Below are 15,934 nucleotides of genomic sequence, written 5' to 3'. Positions count from 1 at the left end.
TTCTGCGGTGCGCTTGTGTGTGTGTGTGTGTGTGTGTGTGTGTGTGTGTGTGTGTGTGTGTGTGTGTGTGTGTGTGTGTGCGCAGCTTTTGCAGTGGTTTTAATGAGATCAGGAGCCATATTACAGAAACATCCTGACTTAGTAACCATGCCGAATTTCAATTAGGAACTATATACATTCTGTTGAACTTGTCTAGATCTTAATTTAAGTTTTAAGATAGGACGTTTCTGTAATAAGAAGCCAAAAACAGGCAGACGGAAACATGTCATCTTTTGGTTGTTGAAGAAACTTCTGGAAAGGAGTCGAGCACAGCTTCAGAAACGAAATTAACTAGAAAACTGAACTTAGCTAAAAAACACAGCTTAAGAATCTAAATGAACCCTAAAATAAATCAAATGATCATTCGAAGCTAATCTGTTAAATATTAACATGTTTACAGTACATACATGTGTGTGTTTGAGTTTGTACTGTATTTCTATTCATATGTTTCTCTGTAACATTTTCCATGTGGATGAAACATACAGTATATAAAATACATACGAGTATGCTAGGATCACACTGGTCTGGCTAGCAAATAAACTCAAAATGTTTACGTGTCAGGTCTCTGTGCTGTAAGTGTCGGTCCGTTAACGTTTGCTTTGGCTCTTCTAGGACAGGGTCTGGGCCAGTGTGGCGAAGAGTTTGAACTGCGTCATCGCCCTGGTGGATAAACTACAGGAGCAAGACAACAACAACCAGGAATCAGCGCCCAGCCACCCGCTGGCAGACGTCATCACCTCACACAGTCCCGGTACGACAAACTACACTGGATACAAACGCTCAAATGATCAATTACAACTCAAGACCGCAGCTGCTATGAACCAGCAAATACTTAAACGCTAAAATAATACGTCAAATATGCCAAACGGCTGCTTGGATGATCAATTAACTGCCTAAAGGTGAATTCATTTCCTTTTATGGTGAGGCATAGACTATGAAAAATGGAAAAACAAGTGTCAGTATCATTTCATTGTCATGCTTTTGACTGAATTAATTATGCCGTTGCCCTGGATTAATTACGAAAATTAAATATTCTTGTTACACTTAATGCTCCCCATTATGAGGATTTGAAATTGCATTTGAATTTTGGGTAACACTTTATTTGAAGCCTTTATATACAATGGATTATTAAAAGTATTTGAATGCATTAATTATGCCTTGTAATGCACCTTACAATGCATTGTTTGATCCCACTGATAATGGTAATCAGAGTTATAATGCATTTTAATGCTTATATATTAATTGCTACACCTTAAAAAAAATGCATTAAAACACATGCATTTTAGAATCTGTTTCAGATGTAGCAAGGAATCTAAAAATGTAATAATGCATTTTAATTTTATTTATGAATATATATATTGCGTTACAACATACTTTTTGAATACCTGTATAATGCATTATACATAAAGGTTTAAGTTTTCTTCATAATTTTAATAATAATATTTCAGACGAGTTGCCAACTTCATGCATCCTAGAAAAGCTTCTAATGGCGGATTTTCCACTTCACTCGAGACGTTTTCTGTGAGAATTTTTCACTGGTTGTACTTTTTTTTTCATGCTTTAATAACAACCCACAGCATTTCTTTTTTTAGCACTTGTCAGATCTGTCAGTTGAGAGATGAATATTAGCACCATCCACAGATCTTCTGTCAGACAGGAATAGTTAAAGGAAACTTCTGACACTCAGTGCTATTAAAGTAAAAGAAAAACTGTGCAGCCAATGACAAGCAGTGCAAGAGTGCAAAACCTGAGAGTTTTTAATGCAGCCAATGCTGCCATCACTGGGACATTATCTGAAACTACATGTTGCGGTTCTGCCTGTTGCAATCTACAATATAAAGAATTTACTGAAGGGCAATTATGCTTTTTTTATGCTGAGCTCATATTACATTTCATTTCTGACAGTTCTCCAAATTCACATTTTGCGTAAAGTTGGAATTCAAAGCAAGCAGGCTAAGCCTTCCTGTCATGTTAAAGCAATTGGTCATTAATTATTTATGATTGATTTCAGAAATGTGGTGTGGTTTTCATAATATATTTTTATTGCAGCAGTTTCATAGTTTAAATGTAGCAAAAGTACTGAATCGTTTGTTAACAAGAATGCAAATGTGTGCTAATATTTTCTCCTTACAGAAGATTGCATCTTTGCACGATCATTGCCAGCAGTATTTACATTTTGTGTGACAATGTCAACATTATATGCAATGTATTGTATAAAACGTTATTGTGTCTGTGCAAATACTTCACATAACACATGAAATCAGCTGTCATTCAAAGGCTTGATGAAATGATGTCGGACCGGTTTTTAGGTTGATGTCTCGTGTCATGCACATAAAAAGTAAGGAATTTAATAAAGACAGCTATTCCGATCATGGGTGTGAATACACCCTGGGAGGGAACCAAACTATTGAACGTGACTCTTTCAATGAATGTTCTTGTGAAATGGGGTCATTGAAAAAACCACTCAATGCAAAGCAAGGATAATACTGCCAAAAATCTGATGACTAATGCAAAACAAATTCAAACGCAGGGCTTGTTGCAAAACAGATGCTCATGAAAGGAGTAAGGCAGATCTAGTTCGTAGATTAAAGATTGAAGTTCTTTTCTCATGCACTTTTTTTCTAAAACAAATGATTTATTGCAAATCACAGAGCTGAATGACAAATTGCAAGAATATCAAGCTAGGGCATGTGAAATTTCAACAGGGCAGCTGTGTTTGACATTTAGAATCGATTTTTATGAAGAAAATGGAAGGTGCCTGAACATGTTAACATGTTTTTGCAGTGATTATTAAAATTATACATATAATGTACATTTATATAAATAAACAATGGTTTCTGTGATTAGTGATGTGGTAAAAAGGTGAAAATTTAAAAAAATGTCATAAAAAATATTACAAATAAATTATTAATTCAACTGGTTAGTTTAAACACTCTCATTAATTTAGGAATGAAGTGGCTGCTTTTACGAGTGAATTATTTAATTATTTGTTCAACCGGTTTGTTCACAAGCATTACCTCATTCAGCAACAAATTAAGTGACTGTTTTTATGAGAGAGTTACTGAATTATTTGTTAGAGTTGGTCATTGAATCATTCGTTCAATTGATTCATACAAAAACTTTGATTCGGTCAGAAATGAAGCAAGTGACTGTTTTTATGAGTGAGTTGCTGTATCATTTTTCAACCAATTTGTTTAACAGAAATGTATTCTGGAATGAAGTGGCTGTCTTTAAGAGTGACTCATTGAATTTGTCATTCAAGTTATTCGTTCAAAAGCACTGATTAAGTCAGGAATGAGACAAGTGGCTGCTGTTATGAGTGAGTCATTGTATCATTTGTTCAACCGATTCAGTCACAAACATTAACTCATTCAGCAGCAAATTAAGTGACTGTCTTTAAAAGGGGAAATTGAATTGTTTGTTCAATCAATTCATTTAAAAATGTTGAGGAACGAAGCAAGTGACTGTCTTAATGAGTGAGTCATTGAATCATTTATTCAAGCAATTCTTTCAAAAATGATTCATTCATTCAAGTAGCAAAGCATGTGACTGTGTTTATGTCATTGAATCGTTTGTTAATCCAACTTTTTCAAAATGTTGATTTATTCCAGAGCAAGCATGTGACTGTCTTTACGAACGAGTCATTGAATCATTTGTTCAACCAGTTTGTTTAAAAAAATGTAATTCATTCAGAAACAAAGCATGTGACTGTCTTTAGATGAGTGAGTCATTGAATGTTTTTTTTTTCAAGAAACCTGTTCATAAACACTGATTAATTAATGAGACACCACTACTGTGTATTGCTTGGACACTCTGTGGTTTTATTTGGAGCTATTTTCATCGATGGAGCAAAAACATGGATGTTCATACCATGTTTAGACAAGGAAGCCAAGACTTAGTCTCTAGTGTCCCAAAGATCATATCTGCTAAGTTTGATCTAATTCTGTCTCCCAGTTTTTGGAACTTTTGATAAGAGTTGTAGTTGTCTTAGTCTGTCATTTAGATAACAAACAGACCCGTGCATGCCTCAAGCATCAAACACAGTTTATTCTAAAGCTTAATCCGCTATCTTCTCAGAGCACTTTAATTGCATTGTAATCTTACCAGCGGGTGGGCTGCTTTATACATGTTGGAAAGAGATGTAGTTTTTAATTCCTGCATACAGCACTCATAAACTAACTGTGCCATTATTGTAATAGTAGATTATAAAACTTTATTAATTGTAGATTATAAAACTTTTATAACTTCTTTATTCCATTAAATCCTTTCCCTTACCCAGCAGTGTAAATCACACAGTGCTAGTTGCAATGTAGTCATGCATCCATAAATAAACAGGCTTATTAACTGTCATTAAAAGAAAATGGAAATACTTCCCATGGATTTTTTTTTTCATCTGTCACTTGAAGCAAGCGAGTCAGATTAGATAAATGTCAACATAGACCAGTTGTATAATGCTGTCGTCCTCAAAAAACATGAACAAAAGTGCACAAAGAATAAATAAATTACTACTACATTTACTTCAGGTTCAATGACTGCTAATTATTTTACAGTGCTGTCATAACCAAAACTGTTCATTTCTCTAGCCAATAGAGCACTGCAGTGATGATGTATTTTTATAGGCTAATCCTGAAAGTTGCATCACCCTGCTTCCAATATCCAACAGGATTTTTCCATTGGTTTTTGAGTTATTGCAGGAAATATGCACTGTGGCCAACAAGTATATGATATTTACACGTTTTGTTCACAACTTTTATAAACTTTGAACCCTAAATACAGTCGGCTTAAAACAAACTAAACCACGATCACATGACTTCAACATCACTACCCATTAAGCTTCAACAATGCTTTCAGACTTCATTTACAAACTTTCCCTGAAAGTTTGAGTTAGAATAGTTTGTAAGTGTGTGAATAAACACAATTAGGCTGTTAAAGGGAGTAAATTATTTTGCCTGTTTGGCATGATTATGTTTAATATCACCAACAACCTCTAATTTAAATGCTTGTTAGCAACCTCCTTTTCAAGACAAGTGCTTTAAACAAACCACAAGCAAATCAAATCAATAGCTTAATAGCTATTTCGCAATCTCAAATATCCAGTTTCATTCTCATTAATACTAACCATCTGTGTACTAGTAGAAACCAGGTCACTCTGAATGGTCTGGAAAACACATTACTGGAAAGCTGCATCACAATTGTCATATTTTCCCCCAGATCCTCCCGTGACAGCTGCGGTTTGGTGGGATCAGCTTGGCATCCTGGTTCAGTCATTGAAGGAGTGTGTGGCAGATGTAGCGGAGAGAGCGAGGCGCTCAATGAGCTTCGTCCTGCTCCAGGAGGCGGTGTGCAGCACGGCCCAGGGCCTGCAGCTGCAGCAGAGACGGGATGCTGTCTTCAGCCAAGCAGTGAGTGACCAGACACAAACTATCTGGCCTTCAGTTTAGTGAAGTGTGTTTTGAAAAAATGTGTTTTCACTTTGATGAAAAACTATTCCAAACTGTGTTTAAATCAATCTCTAAGCATTGATATAATTCATCAAGTTGTTTGTTTATGCTTCACATTTATTATTGTGACAAGGCATTTGTGAAGATATGTGTGTTGTGTATCTGCAGCTGGCTGCGCTGGCATGTGGATTTGTCATGCGATTATACGCAGGTTTGGAGGATAAGGGCTTTCTCAGACAGCTGCATGCCGTCGGGCTGGTGGCCCAGTTTGAGAGCCTGCTGAGTACTTACAGTGAGTATCCTCCATCAGATACGCAATCACACCAAAATAACCTGCTAAATGCAGTAAAACGCTGGTTATTGGAGTAACCGTGGTTCTATGAATGGTGGAAGACCACCAGAGACGGTCAATACATGGTGGAAGGAGTCGTGTCTCGCACATCACATCGAGAATCTCATATTAATCAGTCACACGTGACTTTGACCGATGACCTGCCGGAAGCTATATCAGCTCCTGACTACATCACGGTCGGTCTCATAGTCATTCTCAATCACCAGAGACTCTGGCGGTCTTCCACCATTCATAGAACCACGGTTACTCCAGTAACCAGCATTCTATTTCACTGTTTCAGACCGCCAGAGACGGTCAATACATGGAAGACGAATACAGCCAAGTCATGAGGATATAAGCTCAAGCATCTTCTGTAAGTACAGTGGGTACGGAAAGTATTCAGACCCCTTTAAATTTTTCACTCTTTGTTATATTGCAGCCATTTGCTAAAATCATTTAAGTAATTTTTCCTCATTAATGTAATCTACTAAATACTGAGCAAAGGGTCTGAATACTTAGGACCATGTGTTATTTCAGTTTTTCTTTTTTAATAAATCTGCATAAATGTCAACAATTCTGTGTTTTTCTGTCAATATGGGGTGCTGTGTGTACATTAATGAGGAAAAAAAATTAACTTAAATGATTTTAGCAAATGGCTGCAATATAACAAAGAGTGAAAAATTTAAGGGGGTCTGAATACTTTCCGTACCCACTGTATGGCAAAACTGATCAAGGGAGAAGGGGCCACGTTAAGTCATAAGATAAACCTTGTGAATGTGCAAGGTGATGCCCATGTAGCTGCCACACATATCTCCGAAAGAGGCACACCACGTAATGCTGCATAAGAAGTGGCCACTGCCTGAGTGGAATGACATTTAACAGTTGCAGGCAATACACGGCCTGTTGCACGATATGCTTCAACAATAGAGTCCGCCACCCAGTGAGCGAGCCTTTGTTTCAACAAAGGTGCACATTTCTTGCCGGGTCCAAAACAGACAAAAAGCTGGTCCGTGACATGCCATGAGGCAGTCCTCAATACATACTGCTTCAACATACGGACTGGAAATAGGGCTGCCCCTTCCCTCCTGCATGAACGCTGCCAGCTGAATAGGTTGATTTGTGAACTGAGGTGACAATACCTTGGGCTGAAAGGCTGGATTCGTCCAGAGTGTAACTTGACTATCCCCTGGTCCCCACCTGAGACACTGCGAACTCACCGACAATGCATGCAACTCGCTGACTATTCTGACTGACGTTATGGCCAACAGAAACGCTGTCTTCATAGAGAGGCACCTTATGTCTGCTTGCTCAACAGGCTCATAGGGTGCTAAACACAACCTGTCCAATACCACCCATAAATCCCACTGGGTACATACTGCCCGTACTTGTGGCTTCAGACGTACAGCCCCTTTAAGAAAAGCCGCCACTAGTCTATTCGCACCGATTGATACCTGATCCACAGGATCCCGGTGGGCTGACAGGGCAGCCACAAACACTTTAAGTGTAGCTGGAGAGCGTCCAGCATCCAACAAATACTGCAGGAAGTCCAACACCACACTGATCGGGCAATCAATTGGACTGAGAGCCCAGTCTGCGCATCAAGAGACAAACTGCTTCCACTTACTTGCATAAGTGCGGCGCATTGAAGGAGCCCTAGCACTGATGACCGTATTACTCACTCCCGCTGAACACTGGGATAGCATCCTCTCAACCCCAGGGGCCAGATGTACAATTTCAGCCTGTCCGGGAAAGGATGCCACAACGCTCCGTCCATTTGTGAAAGCAGATCCTTCTGAACTGGCAGCGGCTGAGGCGGGCCAGTTGTCAGAGTCAATGAAGGCTGAAGCAAGGCATTGCTGGCCAACAAGGAGCCACTAGAAGGAGTCTGTGATGCCTCTCCTGCGCCCGCCTCAGGACAGACCAAAGAAGAGGAATTGGAGGAAAGGCATAGAGGAGCAGATCTGGCCATTAGTGGGTCAGAGCATCCTGTCCCAATGAGCCCTCTTCTTCCTGCGCTGAAATCCATAGCGGACAATGTGTTGTCGATTTTCTGGCAAAAAGGTCTACGACTGCTGTCCTGTAATTCTTCCAAATTGACTGAACAACCTCCTTGTGTAGGCACCATTCCCCTGGTCTTGGTCCCGAATGGGAAAGTGAGTCCGCCACACTGTTGCAGCAACCGGGAATGTGAGTTGCTCTGACTGAAGGGAAGTGCTTGTATGTCCAACACAGGAGCCTTCTAGTTAACTGGAGACAGGGTAAGGACCTTGTGCCCCCCTGGTGGTTGATTAAAAATACCCCTGTGTTATTGTCCGTCCTTACCAGAATGTGTCTCTCCGACAGTTCTTGCCTGAAATGTCTCAAAGTTAGAAACACTGCCCAGTTCCAGAAGATTGATGTGAGAGGCCCTTAACTGTGGGTACCATCTGCCCCGTACACCTCGGTGTTGCCACAGTCCTCCCCACCCACTGAGGGAGGCATCGTGATTATCACCTCCTTGCGTGCTGGGGGCGGCCCAATTGGAACTCCCCTCTGATGAAACTTGTCCCTTCTCCAAATTCTCAGGGAGGCAGCACAATAGGTTGTGACCCGAACCAGTGTGGGTCGATTGCGAACTGGTGACAAATGTCTGGCTATTACCCAACATTGAAATAGGCGAAGATGTAAAAAGACCAGTTGGATGACTGATGATGCTGCTGTGAGAAGGCCTGCCAGTCGTAGGAAGCTGATGAAGGGCAGCTTGTAATAGCTCTCATTGCCCTGGAATCCAACTGCATTCCCAGAAAACACACTGACTGGCTTGGGGTTAGGCAGCTCTTCTGAAAGTTCACCTTTAGACCCAAGGTGGCTACATGAAACAACAGACGCTGTGTGTTGTTGACAGCCTGTTGGTATGATCTGGCTCACAACAGCCAATCGTCCAGGTATGGAAGAATCAGGATGCCTTCTCGTTGCAGTGGCTCCAGCGCCACCTGAATGACGCGTGTGAACACCCTGGGAGAAAGAGACAAGCCGAATGGAAAGACACCTGAACTGATAAGTTTTGCCTTGAAAAGTGAACCGAAGGAACCTTCTGTGATGTGGAGCGATAAGGATGTGAAAATACGCATCCTTCAGGTCCACTGAAGTGAACCACATTCCGGGTTCGATTGCATGTCGAACATCTACAATCCACTTGAGGCTCTTGTTTAAGCGCCTGAAATCCAGGATGGGCCTGAAACTTCCATCCTTCTTCCGAACAAGAAAATATTTTGATTGGAACCCCCCGGGTTGGACATGGGGGTCTACTGGTTGTCTGTAATTGCCCTGCAAGGATGTAACTGTAAGGCCGAAAACTGTCCTGTCCCAGACTCTGAACTCCTAGCGACGCCGGGGAACATTTCCATTATCTTTGGGGACACGCTGGTGAGGAGGTGCAGGGCGAGTTGATGGCCTGAAACGAGAACTGTCTATGCTGCTGCAAAGTTGAATGACGAGCAGGTAGCCATTGTGCAGCTACTGCAGGGTAGCTCACGCTATGCCCAATATGCTGGGAACGAGACTCAGCTGCCCTTACCCTGCGCTCAAGGGCCTCCTGAGCAGCTGGACCGAAGATTTGACCAGACACTAATGGCAATTGGCGGAGGTTGTTGCGACATACCTCAGGGAGCCTGGACTGAGCCAGCCACACCTGCCGTCTTGCTTGTGTGATAAGTCCAAGAGCTTTCCCACTAGAGAAAGCCATGGATCCCAAAGCCTGGAGAGAAGCCTCAAGCAGTTCTGATGGAGTATTATCCTGTGTTGTTGATGACATGGTCGAATGAAGTGCCAACAGCAAATGCGCCATAGAATTCCCAATACGAGTCAATTCTGATACAGTGTTATAAACACGAACCAGCAAATCATCAGTACGCCTGCCCTCCAGGTTAGGGCAGCATAGCTCCTGCTTAAGGGCCTCATCCGGGGACACAATCAATGAAGAAATACACGGCTCTACCGAGAGCATTTTACCAAGACCTTTATCCTGGGCATCAGCCATCGCAGCCAATGTGCGCGCCGCTCGATCCGGTCTGGAAGAAGGAGCAGAGCGAAAAGCTGAAAAAACAACCTCAGTAAAGTCTGGGCAGCTAGGTATCAGGAAATCGTCTGGCCAAGCAACCGACCGACGCAAGAGGTTTGAAGGTCCCAACGCCGGAGGGGGTGGGTCCAGATTTAATTTAGCAAGGGCCATCTTGATTGTGTCCTGCAATGAAAATGCCACCGAAGAACCAGCACCCTGCAGACTTGAGCCCTCATCGCTATGAGAGTGTTGAGACTGAGAGAGTGCACAAGAAGTCTCCTCCAAGGGTATGTATCAGTCCTGCTCATCCGTAACCAGTGAAAAGTCTGGTTTCGCATTGTCTCGCGAACTGCCGCAGTGGTGAGCTGTGATTTAAACAAAATGCTATTATTTAAAAAGGGGCAGAGCTCGATATATGCCACCCTGTCTTCCTGTCTTCAGTGGACCTGTATAGAACTGTTAAAACTGTTTTATAAAAATAATAAGCCACTCAAGACTGTGCGTTATTAACATGCTCTCACATCCTAATTTACGCTCTGAGTCGCATACGGAAATGACCTAGCCAACAAAGCCTGAATGACCTGCACAGCATTAGCTAATTCAACTACCTGGTGAGATAGTGCTGCAGTCAGAGTTCATTTCTTTTTTGGAGGCCCCTCAGTTTTGATAGCTGAGCGCTTGCTACCTGTCTGAGTCCTAGTCTTGACTGGTATTAAGAAATCTTCACTTCACGGTTCAAACTTTGTCAGTCTCTGTTGCCTAATTTCCAATGGCATTTGACTACATTCTGGGCAAGGTTCAGTTAAAGCCTCCTTAAGATGGTCGATGCCCAGACAGGCAGGGCAGTGAATATGTGCATCCATAAGGTCCATAGGACCTGAACATGTAGAACATGAGGCAGCCATAGTGCCTATGCCTTTAGGAAAAATAACCCTGGTCAACCAATGGGTTAATAACAGCGATAATACAGTACTGCAATAATAACCGCACGCAATAACCGACGCCCTGGTTTACCAGTGAGCGCAACAGTAGTCTGAATGCACAGGTATGCACACACGGTGAACACAGAACCCTTGTAAACCAATAAGTTCTAACAGTACTTACCACAGCGACTGCAACACCACTTTTAAGGACCCTGGACAGAGGCGGACAAAGTACTCAACTCCATTACTTGAGTGAAAGTACAGATACTGCTGGTCAAACCATTACTCCATTACAAGTAAAAGTTGTAAAGACAGATTTTTACTTAAGTAAAAGTACAGAAGTACTTGCTTTTTAAAATACTTAAGTACCAAAAGTATTTGTCCTTTTTTATGTCAATGCACTGTTTTATTGTTGTACGTAGTAGTACTTGCAATACTTCTGAAGCAACTTAGAATACATTACACCTGCTGAATACACTGACTAGCTTGTAGTATATTTGGAATAAAGCTTTTAGAATGTTAAAAACCTATGGGGAAAACAACAAAACAAAAAAAATGATTTTAACACCGCTACCCACCCCCACAAAAGCTGGATGGTAGTGATCTCACACAGTTCTGACAGTGTGTGCACACATCTATGTGTAGCCATTCATCCATATTTGAACAGAGTGGACAGTGAAATCCTGTAAATACAGACTGATAAGGAAGAAAAAAAAAATCGAACCTGCTTTAAAACCCAGCAACACAACTGTAGATGTATAACTTTACAACAGCAACACTGCTTTAACAAAAAAGCAAAACAGCAAGACTTATTTGACATCAAAACAAACATTTTAAATGCTGTCTAATCGCTCTCGCAGTACTTTGATGTCACACACAGAATGGTCTCTGCAGTGCTGCTTCAAGTCCAACACCTTTTGTGTTTTATTAGGAGACGCACAACAGTTCTTCTGTGGCTTTATAGGTAATATTTTCACCTACACAATTTAGCAAAATCAGTCTAATATATACCACAATATTAACTTCTTATTATTTCCCACTGGTCAGTGTTCAAAAAATGCTGGGAAATCTCTTCATGTAGCCCTACAAGAGTGATTACTGATAAACTGTCTGAAAAAAAGAAAGTCACGTTTTAGAGAAGAAAAAAATCACCTACTGACTTTCAAAGCTGCTACATAGTAACGACTTTCTACTTCGAGGACATTGATAGAAATGTAGTGGAGTGAAAAGTACAATATTTGTCTTTCAAATGTAGTGAAGTTAAAGTCATAAGTTCCCAGAAAAAATAATACTCAAGTAAAGTACAGATACTCAAGTAAATTTACTTAGTTACTGTCCGCCTCTGACCCTGGATAACCAATGGATCCAATATAATACAATATCCAATGACGAATCCAATAATGCAACGCAAGTGCTCCGTCTTTGCTCTCTTGAGACACAGCTGTAGCGGGGAGCGAACACCAACCCAAAAGCTGTGCACACTCAACGAGATCTCTCCGCGACAATGACAAAGAGACAGACCGTGACGTAGTCAGGAGCTGATATAGCTTCCGGCAGGTCATCGGTCAAAGTCACATTGACAAAGACTGAATTAATACGAGATTCTCGATGTGATGCACGAGACACTACTCCTTCCACCATGTATTGACCATCTCTGGTGGTCTGAAACAGTGAAATACAATCAACTATTCAAGAGAAACCTGCACATATGACTGCACATTTCATATGAAATGTCAAGTTTCTACATTGCTTGGCAAACATAGCCCTAATGTTAATATAATTAACTACACTGTAAAACGATATAGAGTAAAAATAATACCCTGTATTTCAAACGCATTTGTTTTGTGCCAAGTATACTACAAATACATATACATAGTTTTGTGCTTAATAAAACATACCCTGCAATTGTACTTTTGGTATACTAAACTGGTATACTTGAAGTCTGCTAAACTGGAACAACTAATTTTGTGCACTTTAATTGTGCGGAAGTATTGCTGAAGTCCAACTAAAGATATACTGTAGTATATTTGATTGTGCTAAAATGCAACTATTGCAAGTATACTTCAGGTACACTTTAAATATCTTGCATTTAAAGACTGATATTATATAGTGATCATACAATATTATTATTTTCAGTTTCTTCCCTCAGGCCATCCATCTCATGAACACTTGACAATAACTGTGGAACACACACTATTTATTCACTCATACACTTATTTATCTAACACACACACTCAGTCTACATTTCAATTTGCACATAATATACCTGTACATACAACTGTCTATTGTTATATACCTGTACATACAATTGTCGATTTGTATATTTTTATTCCTTATTTACGTTCTATTTTTCTATTTTTTATTATCTGTGTTTTTGTTCTGTCACTGTCATTCTGTTACACTGTGGAGCTTCTGTCATGAAAACAAATTCCTCGTATGTGTAAACATACCTGGCAATAAAAAATCATTCTGATTCTGATTCTGATATTAATAGTGATATTAAAACACATTTTAGTCTTAATATTAAGAAATGTGCATTGTGCTCAAGTAGTACTCTTTATAAAGTTTAATTTTTATTTTTAAATCAGTAATTCTCGAGCGATATGTCAGCAAATATGTTAATAGTAGGGCTGTCATTCAATTAAAATTTTGAATGTAATTAATTACATAATGTGTCAATTTTGACTGTGGCATTACCCTGATAAATTAAAGCCATTATTGTGTTAAATGAGAAAGTATCAAGTAGACATTGCAAAGTGTATCTGTAGAAAGACATTTTTATTTGATTCAACATAAAATGTATTACACACAAACGTTTAGGCTACAACGGCCAAACATAAACTAAGGAACATAAAAGAAGATAATTTGATGAAAGTCACTGCAAAGCAAAACCGCTTTGTGACAAACAGTCTTCAAAATACCGTCTTTTATGTTCCACAAAGAAAGGTTAGAAACAACTTGAGGGTGAGTAAATGATGACAGAATTTACATTTTTTAGGTGAACTATCCTTTTAATGTTTTTTTTTTTTTATTATTATTGTTGTTTTTTATTAAATGATACTCCACATAAGAAACTAAATCTGCCAGCAGATGTCTTTATGAGTCATTAATTCGTTCGATTCGTTCAAACGGCTGATTCATTCAGGAATTGAGTAAATGGCTCTCTTTATGAATAGGCTATTGAATCATTGGTTCACACAATTCGTTCAAAACGCGGATTCATTCAGAATCACTGCTGTGTTGCTCGGAGACGCACAACAGTTCTGCTATGGCTTTAAAGGTAATATGTTCTCTGCAAAATTGAGCAAAAACATAATATTGTGTTTAAAATATAACACAATATCAACTTATTTTTTACTGAACTGTTGTATAAAATCACATTTGCACTCGTTATATTCTGGACAAAATCAGCACTTGTGTAAAATTGCTCTCCCTACTCGTGTGATATCACTTATCCCATGGTATAAATATTAGACAAAAACTCATACAGGGGCATTTTTTGCACCAATATCTTGAATTTTAGGGCATAGCTGCATTTATGGAGATGTTGCCCTGCATTATTTGTCAGCAGTCAACTGTATGAAATGTAAGATGACGTACAGGTCTGGGGGCGGGGCCAGTGCGTTAACTGCGTTAAAATATTTTAATCGCATTATTTTTTTCATAACTAATTAATTAAGTTAATGCGATGTATACATTTAAGCATGCATACTTCGCATATAAGTAAGACATATTTAAAACATAATATCAAGAGAGAGAGATGGATACAGAAGGAGGAATTCAGAGAGAATGCGTTGTATATATAAGAATGAGAGAGAGGGAGAAAAAGGAGGAGTGAGACACATCTGGAATCAACAGAAAGACAGAGAGTGTTTTCTAACAGAGAGTCAGACTCGTAACCCAAATGTTGCGGGTTGGAGTCTCGTACCTGCAGGGATTGTAGGTGGGGGGGAGTGAATGTACAGCGCTCTCTCCCACCTTCAATACCACGACTGAGGTGCCCTTGAGCAAGGCACCGAACCCCCAACTGCTCCCCGGGCGCCGCAGCAAAAACTGGCTGCCCACTGCTCCGGGTGTGTGTTCACAGTGTGTGTGTGTTCACTGCTGTGTGTGTGCACTTTGGATGGGATATATGCAGAGCACTAATTCCAAGTATGGGTCACCATACTTGGCCACATGACACTTCACTACTGTTTTGGCACTGTTCATGTGGTAAAATGACTGTAATTCAGCCTCGAGTGTCTTGATGCTTTATTGTGCACTTTAGTTCTCTGCGTATGATTGCTGTATGACTGTTTCCCGCAGTGACCAAACTTTGAAATAAACACACTTCCAGTTGTGATCCTTAGATCACAGATTACAGTCAAGTGCTTGAACATGCTTCTTAACACGATACGGGTTTGACCTCAGTTCATCTTTCTTGCAGTGTGAAGTGCTGGAGGCTGTTGTTTTTGTTTGATGAAGTGTGTTTGAATTACTCATGAATGACTGCGATTGTTTGCTGTGCTCAGAGAAAGTTAATCTATTGAGGCAGTGCCGGTGGGGAGATTACTGTGTCAACTGTGTTCCCGGGTAATGTTTAGAGAATTTCGTTGCTTATGATATCATTCCTGTGCCTTAAGATAGTGAGGTACAGCGTGCCGTGTTCCAAGATCAACATTTCTGGTCAAACAGGGTAGTTAGGCAGTATTATTGTAGTTTTATTAACATTTTGAATTAGTTTTTTTCTTTATATTTTCTATTTTATTTTAAATTTTAGTTAACGTTTTAGTAATTTTTTTGTCATTTGTATTCGTTTTTATATTCCTGTGTAGTTTTTATAAATTTTTATTTCATAGTTATTCTAGTGCATCAAGTTAAATTGAAAATTTGCAATTCAAACAGGGTAGTTAGGCAGTATTATTGTAGTTTTATTAACATTTTGAATTAGTTTTTTTCTTTATATTTTCTATTTTATTTTAAATTTTAGTTAACGTTTTAGTAATTTTTTTGTCATTTGTATTCGTTTTTATATTCCTGTGTAGTTTTTATAAATTTTTATTTCATAGTTATTCTAGTGCATCAAGTTAAATTGAAAATTTGCAATATATATATGTGTGTGTATATATATAATTAATTAATTTATTTTGTATATATATATATATATATATATATATATATA

The 15,934-nt window shown here is 39.5% G+C and overlaps 1 protein-coding gene across 1 annotated transcript in view; it reads left to right on the top strand.

Annotated features, from left to right (window-relative positions):
- LOC107598548 (type II inositol 3,4-bisphosphate 4-phosphatase) overlaps positions 1–15,934 on the top strand; it is a 164,806-nt gene that overhangs the window by 139,032 nt on the left and 9,840 nt on the right. The window contains exons 12-17 of the mRNA XM_016289922.1: positions 652–790; positions 5,251–5,441; positions 5,649–5,772; positions 6,113–6,193; positions 7,726–7,964; positions 9,277–9,497. Coding sequence (XP_016145408.1) covers positions 652–790; positions 5,251–5,441; positions 5,649–5,772; positions 6,113–6,193; positions 7,726–7,964; positions 9,277–9,497 — 995 coding nt within the window. The remainder of the gene's footprint in view (positions 1–651; positions 791–5,250; positions 5,442–5,648; positions 5,773–6,112; positions 6,194–7,725; positions 7,965–9,276; positions 9,498–15,934) is intronic.

This window comes from Sinocyclocheilus grahami, unplaced genomic scaffold, assembly GCF_001515645.1.
Source record: "Sinocyclocheilus grahami isolate Dianchi unplaced genomic scaffold, SAMN03320097.WGS_v1.1 scaffold252.1, whole genome shotgun sequence".
NCBI lineage: Eukaryota > Metazoa > Chordata > Actinopteri > Cypriniformes > Cyprinidae > Sinocyclocheilus > Sinocyclocheilus grahami.
The sequence above is the reverse complement of the archived record's forward strand: the minus strand, read 5'-3'. Positions and strand labels throughout refer to the sequence as shown.